Raw genomic sequence first — 22387 nt, 5'->3', positions numbered from 1 at the left:
ACTTGAGGGACAAAAGTCACTCTCTAAAGAATTCTGCTTAGATGAGACCAGGGGCAAATTGTTTTTCCAATTGAACAAAGCTGAAATGAAGGGACAGATGTAAAAAAAGACACACTAAATTCTCACATGAAACATGCTTTACAACATTGCCCTTTCTGAGCACTGTTAATATCACAAACTTTCACTCATTTGAGGGACTTCTATACACCGAATCTTGCCAGGACACTGTGGGATTTAAACTTCATAGGTGTAAGCCTTTTTCCAATTGCATAATTTATTCAGTCTTTCCTTGTTTTCCTAAGAAACAAAGCTATTAATTATTACACAACTGGTACCCATGATGAAGCAGGGTAGTTTGATTGAGATTATTATGTGTGTGACTAGCTAATGACCTTCTAGGGAAAATAATGATTTACTATTTGTGTTTGGATTTCAAATCTGTACTATATGTGTGTGTGTGCGTGTGCGCTTATATACGTATTATATATACATAAATGTGTAAATGAAATATATACAGACATTTATGTTATTGGCCATCAGTGACTATTAACAAATGAAATTGCCATTCACAGTTCAAAAATATCAGAATTTCATATATTTTCTCTAGTACATACCAGAGAGTCAAGATCAGCCTGACCTTTCACAAGAAAAAAACCAGACAAAATTATGGGATTAATCATTATTTAAACTTTGGCATATAATTCATTTCCAAAATTTGTTAATCACTTACTGAGTATGCCATACTATGGTAAGAGCTGGAGGCATAATGATGAAAGAACACACAAAGCATTAAAACAAAACTCCAGTTCATGAATTTGTGTTTTGTTCTTTCTGGAAAGCCACCAAGGGAGTGAAACATCCAGAGGAGCTAGTGCTACTGGTTTTTCTATTCTTAGCTATTCCCTTCATATACTCTTAGCTACATAAAATTTGGTCTGATGGTAGAAGGGTGAGAGTGGGGAGTGGGGGTGGGGGGAGGATAGCTTTCACTGCTGCACCTCACTGGGAGGGAGGAATGCTGATGTTAATATATGGATAGCAGCACATTCTTTTTGTTACAGATACTTTCAAGTAGTTAGAATTCATTATTTTAAAAAACCACATTGTTTTGGTTATCCCAGCTTGGCCAATGTTACACCAGATAAGTCTTCAAGACAGTCACTTCTAAATACTGAGTATACATTACCAAAATTCACCCACATCCCTCTTTCCCATGTCCATACTCCCTTCCACCCTAGCCTCTAGAACCACAAAGAAACACCAATCAGGCTGAAATCACTTCATGCATTGCTCAATACTGTGACGGAAGGGACAAAGAAGAGGACAGACAACCATCATACAGACTCAGTAAATAATTCAGTGCTTTGATTGTGAAAATGAATTATGCAAGAATCCCTTTGCTTCCAGTAATTTTGAAAGTTCCATGTATAAAAATTCTCTGAAAAATACAAGCTATAACATGTCTGAGCTTTCACTTGAACATTTGTCAAGCAACAAAATCCCTTTTAATGCACACAATCACTCCCCCCATGATTCATACAACAAAATCCATTTTTATATAATCTGGTGGTTTTACAAACATAAGGCACAATTTTTTTAACATGTCTTTGGAGTTACAAATCACTGTTAACATTCATTTCTCCACTGTTCTCTATAACTCTGTAAACATAATTTAAGTGTTCATGGTAAAAAGATCTTTTCATAAAGACCTATACCCAAAGTGGGGCTGGAACTTAGTGGGCACCTTTGAGTTTTAAGAGGAAATGATTCAACACATTCTACACAGAAGCTTTCAAAAAAAGCTCTAGTGAAATTTGAAATTGTTCCTGAGTTAATCTATGGAGATGGAGTGAGATGAATGAAGAAATACCTCACAATTTGGGAATTGGCATGGCAGCAACAGCTATGCTCTCAATGGCACATTCATCAGTGCCTCGGCGGATTCTGAAGTAGCCACTCTCACCCCAAGAGGTCCCCCAACTATTTTTAACTAACCAGTAATCCTCATCATTCTTTTCATCAGTGCCATAGCCTACAAGAAGAACAGCATGATTGGTCAATTCAAAGGGATTGAAATTGTCTTTAAGCCCCGTGTGGTGGTAGATTCCTGCTTTGTAGTGAAGGAAGTCATCATATACTTCAAAAGCAACAGCCATGGGCCCGTTGTGAATCAGCTCATGCTTCATCAGGGCTTCATTGCAGCCTCCGTAGAAGCCTCCCACATAGTGGTACTCAGAGGTATAATAGCGAGTGCAGTTCTTTGGGGTACATGGAGAATCACTGGCATGGTAGGGAAAGCATTCCTCTTCTACCAGTCCAAAATCTTGGGCATACTTTCCCCCAATGAGATATGGGAAGCCACCGTCACAGCCTAAGGAAGGTAGTAAAAAGACCACATTAAGTTATATTCTTCTACTGAAAAGATTTCTACTTCTCCCTACTCTTTCTGCTGCCCATGAATTAACTGGTTTCTCTACATTTCTTAAAAAACAGAGAAAGTATATCTGGCAGGCTAGTCATTTTCCCAGAACTGTCTCTCTGCTAAGCTGGAACAAGTTCATAGCAGCAGCATGTGAAATGGGCAACATTCCATTATTATCAAGAACACATGGGACTTTGTATTTATGACCTAGATTTGACCTATTCAGAAAGCCAAGGGGAAAATTCAAACGAACCTGTGCTTACAAGTCAAAATTCGGGGGAAGACAAATTCTGACATGTCATAGAAACAGAATTTAGTGCTTGAAAGAACACAGAGGTCATTTAATCTGACTAATTTTACAAATGAGAAAAATGAGACCCAGCAAAGTTAAATGGCTTGCCCCAGGGTACAAAGCTAACAAGTAAAAATTAAATTGAATAAGATGGTATCACAACAACTAACATTTATAAAGTGGCTTAAGGTTTGCAAATAACTTAACCTGGCCTCACAGCTAATGTTGTCAGATCTGAGACAAACTCAAGTTCTCATGCCTCTAGGTCAAAAGATCTTTCCATAACTTCAGAACATTAGATCCTTGCTTCTGCGGCATGGGTTAAATCTCCCAGCGAAGAATACCTGGGGTGAAGAACCATAAGGAAGGTCCCAGACCCTGAATACTTTATTCATCTGTCTTTGTTAGCCTAGCTGCTCCTATCTACTGGTACCTTGCTTATAGTCACTTCCCAGTCATTAGCAAACTCCCATAGCCTTACATTCCTAGTCCCTGTGATACTGCATCCCTCACTGCTAAAGATCAAACTCCTTTTATCAGTGAAGGATGTCCACTCTCTCATCCTTATCTAACTCAACAACCCTGCCCCAACAATGTTCTATTTCCTATGTGCCAGCTGCTTGCACTGTGCCTTCTGCAACTCCTGCTCTGTAATTAACAAACTTCCTTTCATTTTACACCTATTCCTTTCACCTTTCTTTCAACTCTTGCTTTCAATGAGGACTAGTTACTTTCAAATGATGAGTCAACCCTGGCTATCCCTTCCCTTACTGGTTTATACCTTCTCTCACACCATCTACTTGTTGTGACAGGTTGCTGTTATTACTTCTTTGTAACCACCACTTGCTTTTCTAGAATTTTCATACAAATCAAAGCAAAACCTACTGACCTACAGCTTGCAGACTCTCTTCTATTCCATTTTTTAAAAATCTGGACAAAATTTACCCTTCTCCAACTTTGTGTGTACCGTCTCTTATTTTCCATGGACTACTGCAACAACCTCCTATGCAGTCTCCCCACCCTGAATCTCTCTCCCCTCCATTTTGTTCTCCACACAGCTGCCAAAGAGAGCTTCCGAAGACATGTTTCTGAACATGTCAATCTACTACTCAATGGTCCTCAATGTTTCTTCCATTTTAAGGCTAGAATCAATTATAAATTCTTCCATTTGGCATTTAAGTCTTTTGCAAACTGACCCCTTTCTATCTTTGCTTCTTATAAAATACACTTCTCTATTCACTCTATGGTTCTGCCCAATTCTGCTACTTTCCCTTTCTTCTACATGACATTTCATTTTTGTTCACCATGTCTTTTTGCTGGCTGTTTTCCACCCCTGGAATGTGCTCCTTTCTGAACTGTACAGAATTTCCTTCAAATTTCAGTTCAATCACCATCTTCAGCATAAAGTCTATCATCACACCCCCAAGCAACTAAAGCACTCCCTCACCAAACTACAAGTTCATAAAAAAAATTATTATCTAGATACCTATATCTGTATATGCTGCACCCCCTTTTCCTGTTAGGATAAAAGTTCCTGGAATGCAGGAATTGTTTTCCTTTTTGTACCTATATGCCTAGCATTTAGCACAGGGTCTGGTATTTACTAGGTGCTTAATAATTGCTTGTTGATTTACTCATCTGTAAAAGGAAGGGGTTGGACCAGATAACCTCTAAGCTTCCTTCTTCTAGTTCTAAATCTATTCTCCTAGTGTCTCCTGACTAATTCACCATGTTGTCTCTTAGTGGGAATGTAAAGTGCTTTGCAAATCATACAGCACACAAATGAGCTATCTTTTTCTCTATTAAGTATTATATTCAAGTTCTAAAGCCAGTGATTTTTCCACTACACCACATCGGTAGCTTTCAGACAAAACTTAATGGGGTTCATGGGAATATTTCTGGTTCATCTCACTGATGCCCAGAACAAAAGGGAAGGGCCCCTTTCCTATGTGACTCATGTGATATTCAACAAGTCTTACTGATCAATTATCATGGGCCTTTTATCATATTACCTTGTCTTAGCTGCAACTGAGGCATGCTACATAGATGTAAGCTATTGTTATTACCTTGAGAATATTCACTGCAAGACACGATCTGCTGAGGACTTAAAACTGGCGACTGGGAATTATTGGTAAGGATACGAATTCTTGACTCCAGCATACCCATGGAAGCAAATGCATAGCAGCTGCCACAGTTTCCTGGAGAAACAGAAGGGAACAGACAAGAGATGTGGATCCTTCCAAGTGTCATCCTTCCATGTAGTCACACAGAATCATAACTACATGGCCAGGTAGCATGTAAAACTCATTATCCAGAAGACCCAACTGAGATTTCATAATTTTCTTTAGGTTTTCTTTACCCTTCCCTTCTTTCTCTCAGGAAGTTCAAACTCAACAAATGTCAGACAAAAATACTTCAGGAGATATAGAGAGTGTGTCAGGTTTGGGGCTACATGGGTTCATGATCAGTCATGGCATTCATGTTAGAGACCTTGCTTGGATCCAAGAGTGATTGATATGGCCTGAGTATGTATATATCTCTGAAGCATAGACATTCTCTCAAAGAAAATATATGTTTTGCACAAATCTTTTGCATTTAACAACTGTCTGCTTGATAAATGACTGATCTCCACGTAATTTTTCATCTCCATGCTGAAGCCTAGTTGAAGATATTTTTACTGTATGTATCAGGGGTGAAGAGCTCCAGATCTCAGGTCAGACTACAAATACAATTATTTACCCATAATCCATTCTTTCCTCATCTCTAATCCCCACCACGTCCTGCCCAAACACACACACAATTGCATTTATATTCTTAAATAGAATAAGAGCATAGAGAAGGACAAAGGATGGTATTATAATCATTGGTTCCCACTGTTATTAGCAAATATACTCATCTTTGAGATTCCATATTTATTTTTAAAAAAAGGCAACCAGTAGCAAAAAGCAATGGGCATCTTTATCTCCTAATATAATATCTCCTCTAGTAACTCTGTCCAGCTTGAAGGAGGGGATCGTTGGGGAGGAGGAGGAGACCCCTTCAAGAGAGCTTGCCTGTATGTTTATGAGAGACAGAAAATGAGAGAATCGAAAAGTAAGTATGGAATATGATTACCTGGTTGGTTGGTTGTTGTCCTTCATTCTCAGAGGGGACCAAAATGATATCACTATGTTTGTGGTCAAAGTACAGTGTGTCCAACTATGACTGATCAGACCAATAAGAGCTTGAAAGGCTTTGCCACAGGTGAGGCACAAATGTCCATATGGACATTTGGAGTCCAGATGTGGTTAGAGATTCAGGGTTGAAAAGGAGTGTGAAATACGGTTAGAGATTCATAACTGCAAGAACTTAGGGGTGATCTTGTACAAACGCCTCAATTTGTAGATGAAGAAACTGAAGCCTAGAGAGGTTAGAGGCTTTGTCCAAGATCAGCCAGGTAGTCAAGTGGCAGTATTGAGACTTGGACCAAGGTCACTTGACTCCAAATTTAACATCCTCTTCAATACACCACACTGCTTATTTGCCAGGGCAGATGCCATTCAACCATAACCAGCTACTCACCACTCGCAGAGGAAGAAGAAAGCTAGCAAATACACTCCTCAACCCTCATCCAATTGCTCCATATCCCTATCAATTGTCAAATGGGCTCCTTTATTCCCCAAAGGTAGATATGCTGGGCTCTTAGATCTTTAAATTCATCTCTAATCCTGTGGGAAGACTTTATCCAACTTTACTGGATAGCTAGAAGGCACAGTTAGACAGCATTTGACCTCAGGAAGAACTGAGTTCAAATCTGACCTCACACACTTACTAGCTGAGGGACCATAGGTAAATCAATTAACCTTAGTATGCCTTGGTTTCCTCATCTATAAAATGGGGATAACAGAACCTACCTACCAGAGTTGTGAAGATCAACTGAGCTACTTGTAAAGCACTTTACAAACCCTGAATTGTTATATAAATGCTGGCTATTAACACTGAGCTGACTGACTGTTGGATCCTGTCAGGAGATCAGTATTCTAGTTTTTGCTTTAACAGTAACATAACATTATGCTAATTTAACATTAACATAACAACTGGACACAACCGAGTCTCATTTTCCTCATCTGTAAAATGACCAGGTTAGGGTAGATGCTCTCTCATGTCCCTTTCAACTTTTAAATTGTGTACTTCCTGAGAAAAAGCATTTGGAATCAAGACTTTAATGACAAAAAGCAGCTTCTGCCTACCTCTCCAAAAGTCCTGGGAGGAAACAAATAGATTGATCTCTTAGAACTAATACTATATGGTAACAACTAACCAACCAACTAATCATATTCCAAACTCACTCTCTGATTCTCTCCTTTTGTGTCTCTTATAAACACACAAGTAAGCTCTCTTAAAGGGGTATCCTCCCCCTCCCCAACCATCCTCTCCTTCAAGCTGGACAGGGTTCTTAGAGGAAATGTAACATCAGGAGGTAAAGATGCCCATTGTTTTTGCTACTGGTTGCTTTTCTTTAATAAATGTAGAATCTCAAAAATGATAACACAAACACAGCATATGCAAATTATTTCTAGGATGGGAGAAGCAGAGATTATTATAAACTCCTTTTGATCTGAGGACTTATCTTTTTTCCTCTTAAATGCAGAGATAATTGAGCTTCAAATGTCTTTAAATACATACTGTTCCGTTTTAGAGAGGGTCATTTCTGCCCAACATGAAAATAAAAAAGGACTGGGCTCCCCCCACCATGAGAAAGGGCCTTGCTATTTTCTGGGAAGAGAAACTGTGGGTTCTTTTTCATTGTGGTTGATTCTATGAATTCTGCTGATTCCTGGGTTTGACAGAATGCTGATATCCTTAGAGTCAGCAGAAATTTCCAAGTTACCCAGATGAGGGAAGAGAAAATCCAGAGAATTAGTCCCTGTTTCCCCCCCTCGTTAAAACATTAAAAACCAAGAGGAAGTCAAAAGGAGAAGTTACGAAAGTTTTTTTTTTTTCCCAAGAATCTACTGAAGTACAGATTATGGGTAAGGACAGAGGGACATCATGTCTTTTCTTCAATAAAGGAATGTCCAAAATACTGAAAAAAGAATAACGAGGTGACTGGAACAATGCTACCCCAGGTCAGAAGGAAATCATACCAAAGGGTTATTAACTCTAGGAGTTTCTAGTTTTTGCCTCCTGAATGAGGGCCTCTTGTAACAAGGGGATCTATTATATCTCCAGCTAAACCACTCCTGTCTCTTTCAGTCCTCCCTCACCTTTATTTCTATCATCCCAAAGAAAGGGTATCAGGAAGCAGTGAAAATCTATAGACTTTCTGACTTAACATAACTGGTATTTACATAATGCTTCAAGGTTTGCTAAGTGTTCTACAAATACTACCTCATTTTATTCTCACAATAAGTCTGGGAGACTGGTGATATCATTGTCCTCATTTTACAGGTGACAAAAAGGAGAGAGACAAAAACTAAGTGACTTGCCCAAGGCCACAGAGTAATTAAATGTTTGAGGCTGGAACTGAACTTTCTGACTTGAGGTCCAGTACTCTAACCACTGTACCTCCTAGCTACCTCTAAAAGGCAGGAATATTTGACCTTTAGGAAAAAGAGTAAGATAAAGTCTCTGACATTAAACTAAAAGTCATAGGATCACAGATCCAGAAGTGGAAGGAAGGGTCTCAGAAACCACCAGTCCAAGCCTTTCATTTTATAATTGTGGAAACTGAGGAACAGAGAAGTAGTGACTTGCACAAGATCAAGACCCTGACTGAGCCTAGGGAAGAAAGTGATAAATCTAAATAAATTGAATATACGATACTAGATGTAACTATTTATCCAAGAGAGGTAAAAAATAATTTGCCACATAGGTGGCAAATTTATGAGGCCACCAGAAGACATTTACTAAATGTGCTGGTTTTCAGACAGCAAACTCCACACCTATTACCTAGTGAAAGATAAATTGTGTAGAGTAATTAGCTCCAAAATGATCCTAAAAGTAATAAACCTCACCATGGCATAAATAATTAGTCCAAATGACTACTGATTAAAAATATAGGATAATTTCCTACAAGAACTGACTAGAGGGAAAATTACCAAGTTCACACCTACTATACCAAATTTATGAAAATAACTTGTAAAAGTCCATTATGATCTGACTTTGGACAAGCATGGCTCTAACCAAGGTCTTCCATTCAGAAAGCCAGGTTACAGTTAACTTAGCAATGTAACCTTTAAGTTAGTAAAGCTCCATTGCATGCTAGGATTCCTAAGTATTAGCTAAACCTTCCACGACAGTGGGTAGGTCAGAGACCCAGTGAGACTCCCCAATATACCAAAGTCAGGTTACCTATTTGCAAAGGGAAAAGCACAAGTCCTTTTAATCCTAAGCTATCAATGATCATTTCTTCTCAGATTCAGATCCAAAGGGACATATTTTTTTTTACCTTGGTTTCGAACAGGGCTCACATAGTTGACACCACCAACATTTCTCCAGTCCCAAGACTTTGGCAGAGTTAAAGTTTTTTGAAGTACTTCATGGGTCAATGGTGCAGGTTTTGGCCTAAAAAAGAAATATACATATATATCAGCATTTAGTCAAGCTTCAGTTATTCATTTTCTAGAATATGCATGTCCTCCATCTTTACTACCACAGCTACTCCAAAAGCTTGTAAGGATCCCAGGCCAACCACAAGGGAGGTAGATGAGTAAATTAAGAGTGTGTGTGTGTGTGTGTGTGTGTGTGTGTGTGTGTGTGTATGAGACTGACCATGTATTTTGAATTAAGAAATAATTTGGAGATTGGCCATTGTTTTTTGTTTCCTCGATGCTGGTTTCTTGCATTAAGGTCTGGAAAAGCTCACACTGTGGTTTCAATTCAGCAAATATTTATTCAGTACCTGCTACCAAGCACCTGCAGTATCAACATCTTTGGCACACCTTTTGGCACACCTTTATATCTTATCTTAGGTTTTCTCACTTTTCTTCTAACAAGTTTTAACAAGGGAATGGGGTAGGTAAGACAGCCAACAGCCATGACAGAGAGAAGGAAAGATGAATAGTTGGAGACACCCTAATACATTTATATTGAGATGACTAAACTGTAGTTAGATTAATCGGGCAAACTACACATGAAAATCAGGGTCATAACTTTAGTCATGGCTCATGTAACGTAACTTAGAGGCAGCAGGCCTATGGAGGGACAAATGACTGAACCTGTTGTGCATAATTAAGCAGGTTAGGGGAGAAAAAAGGACAAAACAATCCAACCTTAAGCAAACATATTAGCTCAGTTGATTCACAGATTGATTTAGACCAGTCTCCAACTCATGCTTTCGACAAGATTTCTGCAGACTAAGGGTTCTTAATCTGGGGTCTAGGAATCTAAAAAAAAAATGGGTTTTTTGGTAACTATATTTCAAAATAAAACATTATTCTGTGAAAGGGTCCAATAGGCTTCAAAAAACTGCCAGAGGGGTCCATGGCACAAAAAAGGACAGGAATCATTACTATAAGCCTTCATCCTCCCCTCTAACTTCCCCCCTTTCTTCCATACTCTTCTTGTGTAAGAGAAATGTGTCAATTTCTAAGCAGAAAGGAAGTAAGAAAGGAAACACCCCAAGATGAATATCTTTCAGGAATAATAATATACTTAGAAATTTCCAAAAAATGATCAACATCTCCTACATAGCTCCTATTCCTGGAATGCTCTTTCTAACATAAACACCTTTGTGGTTCATATCTGGATATGGCACTTGGGAAGACTAATGATGCTTTCACCATGAACTATATGATAGTGTTTTCCATTTGATACGTTTTACTGCTGCCCTGTGCTTAGTGTGGTGAACAATAAAAAAAATAAACAAGACAAAATCCCTCTTTTCCTGAGCTGACTAAAATCTAGTATGTGAAGTATATAAGCAAAACTGACATGCCAGGGGGTATGGCTGTTGGTGCTTATATAGGATTACCCTCAGAACTTTATAGATATAAGGTTGAATTGCAGAGGAGATCTGTGATTTCTTTGATGTGGAATTCCTTCCCATCAGTAAAGAAAATCTCTCATCCATGCTTTCTCACTGTGGTCACATTCTTCCATATGTATTTTACTGAGGATCCATCTAATACACATCAGGCCCATTCTCTAGAACTTCTTATGTGTCATGGATACCAACGAGCACTTAGATTTTCTATCTCTTATTCATCCTTTGCTCATACCTCCTTTTACAATCATACACTTCCTTAATGATATTCCCTTTACATATGATCTTGACTATAAGTTATCACTGATATATGCAGTGATACATATATGTATATATGTATATATACATATATATACATATATGTATATATATCACAGATATATGCAGCAGCCTACTTATACCTACCATATGCCGGTTTCTCCATTGCTTTCTGGGTAACCTGCAATCTAGCTTTTTCAAGGATTGTGATGTTTCAGTGTTTACAACCATTCAGGAGAAATGGTCATCACTGGAAAAATATTTGTGTTAAAAGGGTGGACTTTATATTGGGGAACAGTTTACGACTAGTACAAAGCATTACATAGTGTACGAAATGCAATTAAGCCCACTTTCTTCATTTGTTTCAATTCTGGCCCAAATTTATCACCCACCTGAAGAATCTGTCCCAAACTTATGCTTGTATGTATGTATGTATGTATGTATGTACATACACACACACAGGTATTCCTTTATCTTTTTCTTTACTATTAGGTCAATCACTTTATTATCCATTGTATTGGATAAGCCACTTAGCATCTCTCAGCCTCAGTTTCTTTGTCTGTAAAATGGGATGATCAAATGAAATAACATGTAATTCACTTTGCAAACCTTAAAGTACTGTATGAACACTAGCCATTATTATTGTCTAATTGAGGAAGTCCTACAAAGTTCTGGATCATGATACAATCAGCATCATGTCATTAGCAAATAAAAGCATCTAGAAAATACTATTATTTATAGGATGTTCCTCTTTTATCAGTCAATCAGCAAGTATTTATTAAGTGCCTAATATGGATCAGGGACTGGCCAAAGTTCTAGGGATGCCATCATTGGGAGACATTCTCCATGACAACGGCAAACTCTTTTGGCAAGTATATGTATCCCAATTTAAAGTCTCATCTAATACAAATAAGTATATGGTTATTGAAAAAATATCTTGTGGCTGAATTTGCCAAGGATTCTTTTATGATCTTAATACATGCATACTTATGTCCCTGGAGCTGAGCATTTAAAATCAATTTGCTTTATAAAGTCACTAGTTTTTTCTTAAATAAAGAATAAATATAGTAGAATCTTGTTTCATTTTTATCTTTCAGTCAATTGTGTGACTACAGATTTAATGTACTAGAGGATAAACTATATGTTATATGTAGACTCAACCTGTTTCATCAGCTTTATAACAGAAGACCCACTAATCAACAATTATTTAGTGACTACCTGTGATAGAAGCTAGGCAGCACGCTGGACAGAGCATTACACTGAGCGTCAGGAAAATGTTAGTTCAAATTCAGCCTCAGATTAGTTGTATGTCATTGAACAAATCACTTACTCTCTGCATAGCTCAGTTTCTTCAAGGATAATGCTAGCACCTATCTCTCAGAGTCATTGTGAGGACAGTAAGATAATATTTGTAAAGCACTTAGAACAGTGCCTGACACATTGTAGGCATTATATAAGTGCTTGCTGCTGTTGCTGCAGTTGTATTATTTACCAAGCACTAGGCTAGATATTGAAGGGAATAGGAGAGTGTAACATGGTCCAGGCCATCAGAGAGTTTATAATCTGTCTTAAGATAGAGAGATTCCTAGCACACTGGGTATATTTTCTGCAGAAAGATTTGGGGTGGGGGATTCATACAGGATAAGAACAGGATAGGTTGCACTATAAAATTATAATTTACCACAAGGAGCAAGTTTTATACTAGGTTGCATGGACTTTTATTTTTATGCTTTCCTAACTGCATTTCAATGTAATTGGTTTCCTTTTTCAATGTATTTTATGAGTTTAAAAAGTTTATTCTGAGAAGGGATCCATAAGCTTCACTATACTGCCAAAGGAGTCCATGTCAAAAAAAAAAAAAAAAAAAGCAAAAAACAAAAACAAAAAAACCTGATTAAAAACTCCTGTCTTAGATTGATGAGATATCTTATGTAAACCTTAAAGTGCTACATTATTATAATAATCACCTGTCCCCATGCCTTTGCATTAACTGTCACCCATGCCTGGAATGCACTCCCCTTCCTCAATTCTGTCTCTGAAAATTATTCATTTCCTTCAAAGCTTAGCTCTACCTCCACCTACCATGAGGTTATTCCTTATCTTTCCTACTTCTCCAACCCCTCTGAAATAATCGCATACACTGTGTATATATACATATATTATAAATCATATATGCTGGCTTCCCAACAAAATAAAAGCTCCTTGAGGACAGAACTTGTATTGTTATCATTATGATCACAACACCTAGTACAGCGTCCGTGGCTTAATAAATGCTTTTTGATTGATTGATGGGAGATCACTAAGCCACCAAAAAAATCAAAGTGCATTTTATCCTGACTAATGTTTTGGTTGATTTGGGTTTTTCCCCCAAGTAAACTATCAAATCATCTGTAAATAGAGATACAGTCTAAATATGAGAGACAGGATACGTAGATATACATTAATTAGAGGACAATTATGTTCTTATTGTCAATATAGTTAATGGGTTTCAGAGAGTACTGAGAGTTACAAATATCCTGTTTATTCCACAAGGAATTGGGAATGCCAGTTTAAAAATGCAGTGGGCAAGCCAATTGTAAGGGGGAAACTGAGTATTTCTTTAACTAACAGCAATAATAAATTTATACCTTCCAACGTATTTTTTATATCTGTCATCATATCTGCTCCTTGACAATGACATTTCTTAATCTCTAAAAGCAACTAAAAGTCAACGCCATTATTTCCACCTCAATAATTTTCTCTTTGTTCAACATCTCCTAAACTCAGTCCTTCCATTTAGCCTCCTAAGTGTACATTCTCAGTATAGGCTCCCCTTCAAAAGAAAAAAAATGATGGAGAAATCACAAGGGATCAAGGAAGATTTTCCTTTCTCAGAATCACTTTGGTTTGCAATTCTCAAACAAAAGGCCAGGAACATCTGTCTCCTCTTACTGTGTGCACCCAGATATCCAGACACTAACAGGAATACATCAAAAGCCAATTCTATAGGACTAACTTTAGGTGGTATTCTTGTCTGTCCCTTTGTCTGCCACACTTAAACAATAACCAAAGAAATCATTCTTTCCAATTAAGACTGCATAAAAGAGGGAAAAAAGATTGTAGAATTATTACTGTTATTATTAACAGTGATATTTAAATTCAAAGAATCCAAGAACTTTATCTGAGAGGGAGAAGAAAGCAGCAAGGTAAAGGCTAGTTAAGAAGAAAAAAAAAGAAATGCTACATGCAGGTTCAGAGCAGATTCCCCAACTGAAAATGGTTCATTTCTCTACAAAGTACCAGTTAAAAGAAGCCAGCTGACTCTAGTGGCTTGAGCCCTGGGCTGTAAATAGGGAAGACCTGAATTCAAATCTTGCACCTAATACTTACTAGTCAAAAGATCCTGGGGAAATCACCTTTTTGTTTCTCAAGTTTCCTCATTTTTAAAATGAGGATAACAATACCTTCCACCTCACAAGGTCATTGTGAGGATCAAATGAGATAACCTATATAAAAAGCACTTTTCAAACCCTCAAGTTCTATATAAATGTTAGTTTATTCTGAATAATGTCACATTTCTGTTTGCTCTAAGGTTTATGAACTGCTTTTCTTACAGCCATCCTGCAAGGCAGGCTGTGTAAATATTATTCTATCTACTTTGCAGATGAAAAATCTGAAGCCTTGGGGACAGAAAGTGATTTGTCTAGGACCACAGAGTTGGTATGTGCTAAGAGGTATGACTTCAATCCACACTTCCATGTGTAGACCCCATGCAGATTTCAAACTCAATATCTGCTCCTCAACCTTGCCAATTCCTAAATATTCTTCAAGACCTTCTTCAAATCCTTTCTCCTCCAGTTCCCAGACCATTTGAGGCTTCAGGAAAGAGCAATGGATTTGGAAGCAGGAGACCTGGGCTCAGAGCTAGCCTCCATTACCTTCATGGCCATAGGCAAGACACACTCTCTGCGTCTTACATTCCTCACCTATACAAAGGAGTAGTTAGAGTAGATGGACTATTCAGATCCCTCCAGATCAAAATCTATGAATTCTATAAATTCTATTCCTTGTTTTCTAGAGCTTTCATACGGCAACTAATCACGTACTGTTTTGGGATACCTCTTGTATTTCCATCATTATTGATGCTTAACTTTTCATGAATGCATGCATTGCTCTCTGTTTGATGTTCTTAACCATTATAATTTGGTAAGATCTACCAAAACTTAAGCTCTATTGGTATTACCTTTAAAAATCCATGGCTAGTCATAAAAATTGGAAAAAGTCCCACACGTACAAAAATATTTGTAGCAGCTCTTTCTGTGGCAGCCAAGAACTGGAAATCGAGGGGATGCCCATCAATTGGGGAATGGCTGAATAAGTTGTGGTATTTGAATGTAATGGAATACTATTGTGCTATAAGACAAGACAAACAGCTAGACTTCAGAAAAACTTCTATGCACTGATGCTGAGTGAAAGGAGCAGAACCAGGAGAATATTATACATAGTAACAACCATAGTATGAGAGGGCTGTTTCTAACAGACTTGGCCCTTCACAGCAATGCAAGAACCTAAAGCATTCCCAAAGGACTTTTGAGGCAAAGTGCCTTCCACATTCAGAGAAAGAACTATGGAACTGGAACATAGAATGAAGCACAATATTTTCTCCTGTGTTATGTTTTGGTTTGGTTTTTCTTATGGTTTCTCCTATTTGTTTTAATTCTTCCATGCAACATGACTAATATGAAAATGTGTTTAATAAGAATGCATGTGTAGAACCCATATAAGATTGCATGCCATCTCAGGGAGGGAGGAGGAGAAATTTTAAAACTTATGGAAGTGATTGTTGAAAACTGATAACAAATTAATTAAATTTTTAAAAAAATCCGTGGCTAATTCCAAACTTTATATGATGATAAAAACCACTGGAAAGGGGTAAAAAAAATTTGCATGTGTGTATGTATACATATACACATATATATTATATATATATATGCAGATATATATTATATATATGTATGTACACATACACATATGTAGGCATATAGTATAATAGAAACCATGCTGGTTTTTGAAGCAGAAGACTTGGGATTGAATACCATCTCTTTGACTAGCTCTCTGCCTCTAGAGTCAGGGGACTTGAATATATTTCTGATCTGGGGCAAATTACTTACCCTGTTTGGGCCTAAATTACTTCATTTGTAAAATGAGAGAGTTGCACTGTTGAAATATTTTTTTTTAATGCACAAAAGGGAAAAGAAGAAAGTTCAGAAGGAAGAACAGACAAATAGGGCAGTTTTGAAAGTAAAATGTGAAATTTATTGTTTGTTATTTTTAAAGCAAGCACAATGAAGTGGATATTCACAGTTTCACATGTCATCTTTTTTTAATCTGTATATTTGAAGGTGTTCTTTCTTAGATGTTTAAATCCAGGATAAAAACAATGAAAAGTAAATAAAAAATGAGGGAGCTGGACTGGGTGACCTCAAAGGTCTCTTCTGCTTTCAAATCTTTGATCCTAATGTGTTCTGAGTATGAGAGAAAGGAAAGCTTACCTCTGCCTAATTTAATCAAGTATTCATAGAGAAGATGGTATCCAAGCTGGATCTCAAGGGATTGGTAGGAGCCGAATAGCTTGAAATGCCGGAGAAAGTTTTTAATGAATGGAAGGGAAACTACAGTATTAACTGTTCAGGGGATGGAAGTAATCCACTTTAGGTGAAGGCAGAGGAGAAGTATGAAGTAAGGAAAGTCAGCAATGACGGGCAGAGCAAGACTGTGTTATCATACACAGAAGGATCTAAACGGCTAGTATATTCATACTGAGTACTGAGCATCAAATTACAATCTTTGGGTAGGAATGGAGAGAAATTAACAGGCAAAACCAAGGGAAGGACAAGAAGGATTCTGATAACCAAAAATTTGTAGGGGCAGAATGGATGGGGGAGAGAGTGAAGGATGAAAGGGTATTTGTGGGAAAAGGGCATTTTAAAGAACTGTTAAGTATTTCAGCCTGTATGAAAGCAGGGTTTGTTTAGGTGATTGTTTAGTTGTGAGGGCGGGGACTCTCTTTTTCCTCCTCTTTGTGTATCACCAGCACTAAGCACAGAACCTGGGATATAGTATGTGCTTAATAAATGTCATTTGATTGATTGATTTTTTTAATTGAAGTGAGAGGAGATCTGTTTGGAGCATATTATAGAAGGCCTTGACTACCCAGCTGAGGAGCTGGAATATTATCATTACTATCATTTTCAAATAATGTCTAACAGCTTATATAGTGCTTTGTAGTTTACAAAGCACTTTATAAATACTGTCTCATTTAATCCTCATAAAAACCTTGGCAGGCAGGGGTTATTATATCTTCATTTTTCAGATTAAGTAACTAAGGCAGGCAATGGCTAGGTGACTTGTTCAGGGTTGGTCAGCTCAGAAGTTTCTGAGGTTGAATCTGAATTCAGATCTTCCCAAGAAGTCCAAGAGTCCTCTACCTACTACTCCGTTAAGCCAATTTTACTCTTTTAGGTAATAGAGAAGTTACTGAAGATTATTTGTATTATAGGAAATTAATCTGGTGCCCATTATACAAGGAGATGAAAAGCAGGAAGATCATATGTGACTGTTCAGTTATCCAGGTGAGAAAGAATAAGGGTCTCAACTAGGGTGATAGTAGTATTGTGGAGAATATGGGATAGATTCATCAATCAATTAATCAATCAATCAATTAATTAACCAAGAAACACTTAAGATATTACCAGGTGCATTAAGATGTAGAAGTTTGGAATGCAAAAAAGACAAAAATGAAACAGTCCCTGTCCTAAGCTTATATTCTATGGAGGATGGGGGTGGTAAAAGGAGACAAAATGACATGTATAAGTATACAAAATACATGTAAGAAGTGAGAGATACTCCAAAAGATCTAATAAGTGAGACTTGAGTAATGTTTGGGTAGAGGATAGAGGATCATGGGATTTTCAAGAGAAGGTGACTGGCTGGTGCCAAATGATAGCTGGTGCCATTAACAGAAATAAGGAAGTCATGAAAAGGAGCAAACAAGATATCCAAGGGTTTTAAGTTCTCAAAAAAGATAGAATTGTGAGGGTATTACCTGGGGAATGGATAATTGTGGCCACCACTCCTCTTAATCATTTGATCCAGGCTGAACTTTTCATATTCCTCATACACGATAGCAGTCCAGGAGTTCTGAGCAGTGTTGATGGCATTCACAAAATCATAATTGTACTTGTAACGTCCCTGTGAATACCTGCAAATAAATTAGACCTTTTAGTGAATAATCTTTACTGTTTTCAGAACCAAAGCCCCAAAATCTTTCATGACAAATTTCTTGGTGTGTTGCTTGGACCTTTTCCCTGAACTAAAGTTTGGTTGGATGGCATGCTAGAGGGATGAGGAAGACAAATTCGAATCCTGCCTCAGACCTATAGGCAAGTTCATGTCATCTTGATCAGCCAAGGATTGGACTCACTGGCCTTCAAGGTTATTTTCAACTCTAGATGTGAGAGTCTATTTAGATCTCTCTCCTTGAAATCAGGGTTACTGCTATACTTCTCCTTCTCCCATTAAACTGTAAGATCTTTGAGAGCAGGAACTATTTTGTGTCTTTGAATTCTGACAGTCTAGCCCAAAGCCTTGTGTACGGTAGGTGCTGAATAAATGTTTGCTGAATAGAAATGACATGCCCGCCAGAGCACATGGCACTAAAAGCATGAAGGATGACAAAATGATGGCAATGATAAACATTTGTCTAGCATTTTAAAGTTTACAAAGCATTTCACAAATATTATTCCACTCATTCCTCACAACTCTGAGGTGGGTGACATTATCTCTAATTTACTGAGCCATCCACGTTAAATGACTTGCCCATGGATACACAGCTGAAATTCTGGATTTGAATTTCCTTTCAAATGCAAGAGAATTCTGCTTGATGTAAATCCAACAAAAAAGGCTATATACTTGCAAAGCAGATTAAATGAGAAAGAGGGGATCAACAACACAGAATTCCTCAAACTGAAGATCATCCTGGGCATTAAAAATGGAATTTTATTTTTCAAGATTCAAATCATATGCCTTTTTAAAATAAGCATATTGCATGTCATGTGATTTGTCTGCATTTTTATGCATCTAAATCATGTTATTTTTAATTCTTTTTTTTTTTCTGTATTTTGACATTGCATACATGCCACCAAGGCCCTGATGTCATGGACTTGCCTTTTGCATTATGCATCAGAAAACACACTGAACTTGGAATCAGAAGGCCTAGTTTGTTTCTCAATTCCCTAACTTACTCCCTGACTGTGAGCAGTTACCATGTGCAAAGAACATTGTTCTAGGTTCTTGAAATACAAAGATAAAATCAAAAGTATTCTCTGTCTGAGGACACGTACATTTTACCACCAAAATAAAAACTGATCAGTTATCACATATGTGGAGACAATAATACTAAAAAACACTTCCTTCCCAGATACTTAGTTTTCTCATCGAACACACCAGAGAATAATTAGACTTATGAGCTAGGTGGCACAATGGATAGAGTGCCAGATCTGGAGTCATGTTCCTGAGTTCAAATCTGGCTTCAAACTTACTAGCTACATGAATCTGGGCAAGCTGCTTAACCTTGTTTGCCTCGGTTTCCTCATCTGGAAAATAAGCTGGAGAGGGAAATAGCAAACCTGTGTCTTTGCCACAAAAACTCCAAATGGGGTCACAAAGTCAGACACAACTGAAATGACTGAAGAACAACAGCAAATTTAGCTTACACTACTGACCTCACAGGGTTGTTGGGAAGAACACATTTTGTAAAACAAAACCAAAAAACTACGTAAATGTCAACAGTCTTTTCTTCTCCCTGTCCCCCAATCCATAATACCCACAAATACCCAGAAATTGCATAAGTCCGTCACACAATAGAGGTGTTAGTCTTGGAAGAAGAAGATCTGGCTCACCCCCTTATTACCTGTGGGACTCTGGGCAAGTTAATTATACTCACTAAGGCTAGGTTTCCTTTATGGTAAAAATAGAATATTTTTATATTCACAAAATTTACGAATGATCACCCTCTGAGTTTACCAGCTTTGTAAACATTTTTTTCTTTCTTTTTTTCATTTTCCATCCTGGGTTCACTCTAAGTGATTCAATCAGAATCTAAATGATAAGTATTATATAAATAAACTTTGAACCTTTGTAAACCTTAGAATGCCAGGAAATGAGTCATCATCATCATCATTTTCTTCATCTTCATCATCATCAAAATTATTGTCTTCATAAAGGATTTTTTTAGGATAGGGAAGTGAGCTCAGCAAAGTTTCAGCTCAGCATTAATTCCATGACACAAGTGCCTCTTGAAAGAATCTTATATAAATAATCCTATGTCTAAGCTATTTTGAACAATGTCCTTTACCACACCCAGAACAGGAACTGCTGTTAAAGAATACAGAATCTGAGGCAAATGACTTAATAAACTAATGATTGCATCTTGAATACGTTGCTTCATTATCAGAAAGGAAATGGCAAAGCTTTAAATAAGCACTTTGATAATGGGCAACACTAGGGAGTGTAATTTGTTTTTAGTGAGAATAAGTAATAGCTATTAGACTTCTAAGTCAGAGAGACAATTCCAGAAACCAGGAACTCAAATTGTTTTTAAGGGTGAGAGAAATTATTATTTTCCTGTTATATTAGTAACCAACTGTTAAATCAGGATCCAGGTTTTTCTCCTTTATTTCTTCATGATGGCCCAACTCTTATGGAAGATCAGCCTCTAAAGGACATGACTGAGTGTGATTACCTCTAACCCTCAACATGCTGTTTGAGTTTGGGCTTGACCCCACCCAACCAAAAGTTTAGAGTGTAAACAGAATCCAGTGTAGGCAAGTTCTTACTCCAAGGAAAAGAGTCCCTGTCCTCATACCCTTCCATTAGAGCTTAGGGTGACTCAACTCATGAAAGAGAAAATCAACCAGTGATCTAGAGGAAGATGTATTCCTCTGTCCAAACTGCTAGAGGTAACCTAGTCTCATGAGCAAATCAGTTTGCAGCAGGAGGGGCTGAAGACTTTTAACCCACCTCCTCATTAAATGTCCACCAATCAGGGATTGATTTTCAGTTGTTAAGGGAATTCCTTTTCAAGGATTATTTAAAGTTTTCAGGCTTTCTAAGTCTTTGGTCTTTGGTTGCTAAGAGAAAACACTGTTCATCAATTTTATCGGTTGCTGGATAACCTAATTGATAAATTGATTATTAATTACAAGAAACACTGTATCTCAGGTTTTTTTCATTCATCAAAGAGGGTAAGGAGGTGTATGGAAGGGATTGTAGAATGGTGGATGACTCTTAAGGGAGAGGAATATATAAAAGAACTTGATGCAAAAATCAGCTTTCACAAATAAAAGGCAGTTTTCAGCTAGTAAATAGGTTGGGTTTCAAAAAACTTAAATGGCAGTTTTTCAGCAAGAAAACATTTTTCCCATCAAAATGATTTTATAAGTAGCAATAAATGTTCCAGTTCAATCCACAAAAGCTTATTTCACCTATAATATGGCTGGAATACTGTACATCCACAAGGAAAAATAACAGATATTTCTTATAGCTCAGTAAAATTCCATTATGCAGAATATAATAAGAGAAGCATGGAAAAAACATGAACTGATGCAATGTAAAATAAGCAGAGCTAAGAAAAAAACAAATGCAGTGACTACAATAATATCAATGGAAACAATGACCAGAAGAAAATCAAAACTTATGTTGCAAAGTCACAAAGAATAGGCATGGATCTAAAGAAGAGATAAGTGAAGACACCTCTCCTAATCCTTTGCACAGGTGGGGATCCATAAGCATGGAACATTTCATGTACTGTCAGATTTATTAAAAAAGTATTATTCAGTTTTGCTGAATTTTTCCCCCTTCCTTCTTTTCTTCAAAGAAATTCTTTGCTATATGAAATGACTTTCTGGGAGCAAGAAGGGGGAAAGACAGAGGACAATTTAAAAACAAAAACTAATGAAATTTATTTTAAAAAATAATTGACATAATCACTTAGATTCATGAGACTTCAGGGATGGAAGGGGCTTTGAGATGATTCTTCCCTGTATTCAACTCCTCTACTCCAGCAGAAGAAATAACTGAGGCCCAAGTGACTTGTTCAAGGTCACACAGCTGGTAAATGGCAAGACAAAGACTAGAAGCCAGGTGTCTTGACTCCCAGACTACTATTATTTCCACTCTAAATTATACTAATTACACGTTATAGAAATATAACATTTTTGAAAAATCACACAAGATTCCAAAAGAGTTTAATTTCAACTAAATATGAATGCTTAAAGAAAAAGCTCATTTTCTGAGGGGAGGATAAAGAAAGGAAACAGATGGTGAATTCTGTAGTGATTCTAGAGTCTTAAAAGAAACTTCGAGGCTAGGTGGTAGAAAGAATGTTAGACTTGGAATTACGAAGACCCGA

At 37.3% G+C, this 22387-nt stretch overlaps 1 protein-coding gene across 1 annotated transcript in view; it reads right to left on the bottom strand.

Moving 5' to 3' along the window:
- Nucleotides 1–1337: 1337 nt before the first annotated feature.
- CTSC (cathepsin C) overlaps nt 1338–22387 on the bottom strand; it is a 47713-nt gene continuing 26663 nt past the window's right edge. Inside the window, exons 4-7 of the mRNA XM_072610605.1 lie at nt 18023–18178; nt 9145–9260; nt 4781–4912; nt 1338–2371 (exon numbers count right to left, since the gene is read on the bottom strand). Coding sequence (XP_072466706.1) covers nt 1872–2371; nt 4781–4912; nt 9145–9260; nt 18023–18178 — 904 coding nt within the window. The 3' untranslated portion in view covers nt 1338–1871. The remainder of the gene's footprint in view (nt 2372–4780; nt 4913–9144; nt 9261–18022; nt 18179–22387) is intronic.

This window comes from Notamacropus eugenii, chromosome 5, assembly GCF_028372415.1.
Source record: "Notamacropus eugenii isolate mMacEug1 chromosome 5, mMacEug1.pri_v2, whole genome shotgun sequence".
Lineage (NCBI taxonomy): Eukaryota > Metazoa > Chordata > Mammalia > Diprotodontia > Macropodidae > Notamacropus > Notamacropus eugenii.
Note: the sequence above shows the minus strand (reverse complement) of the source record. Positions and strands in the feature narration are given on the sequence as shown.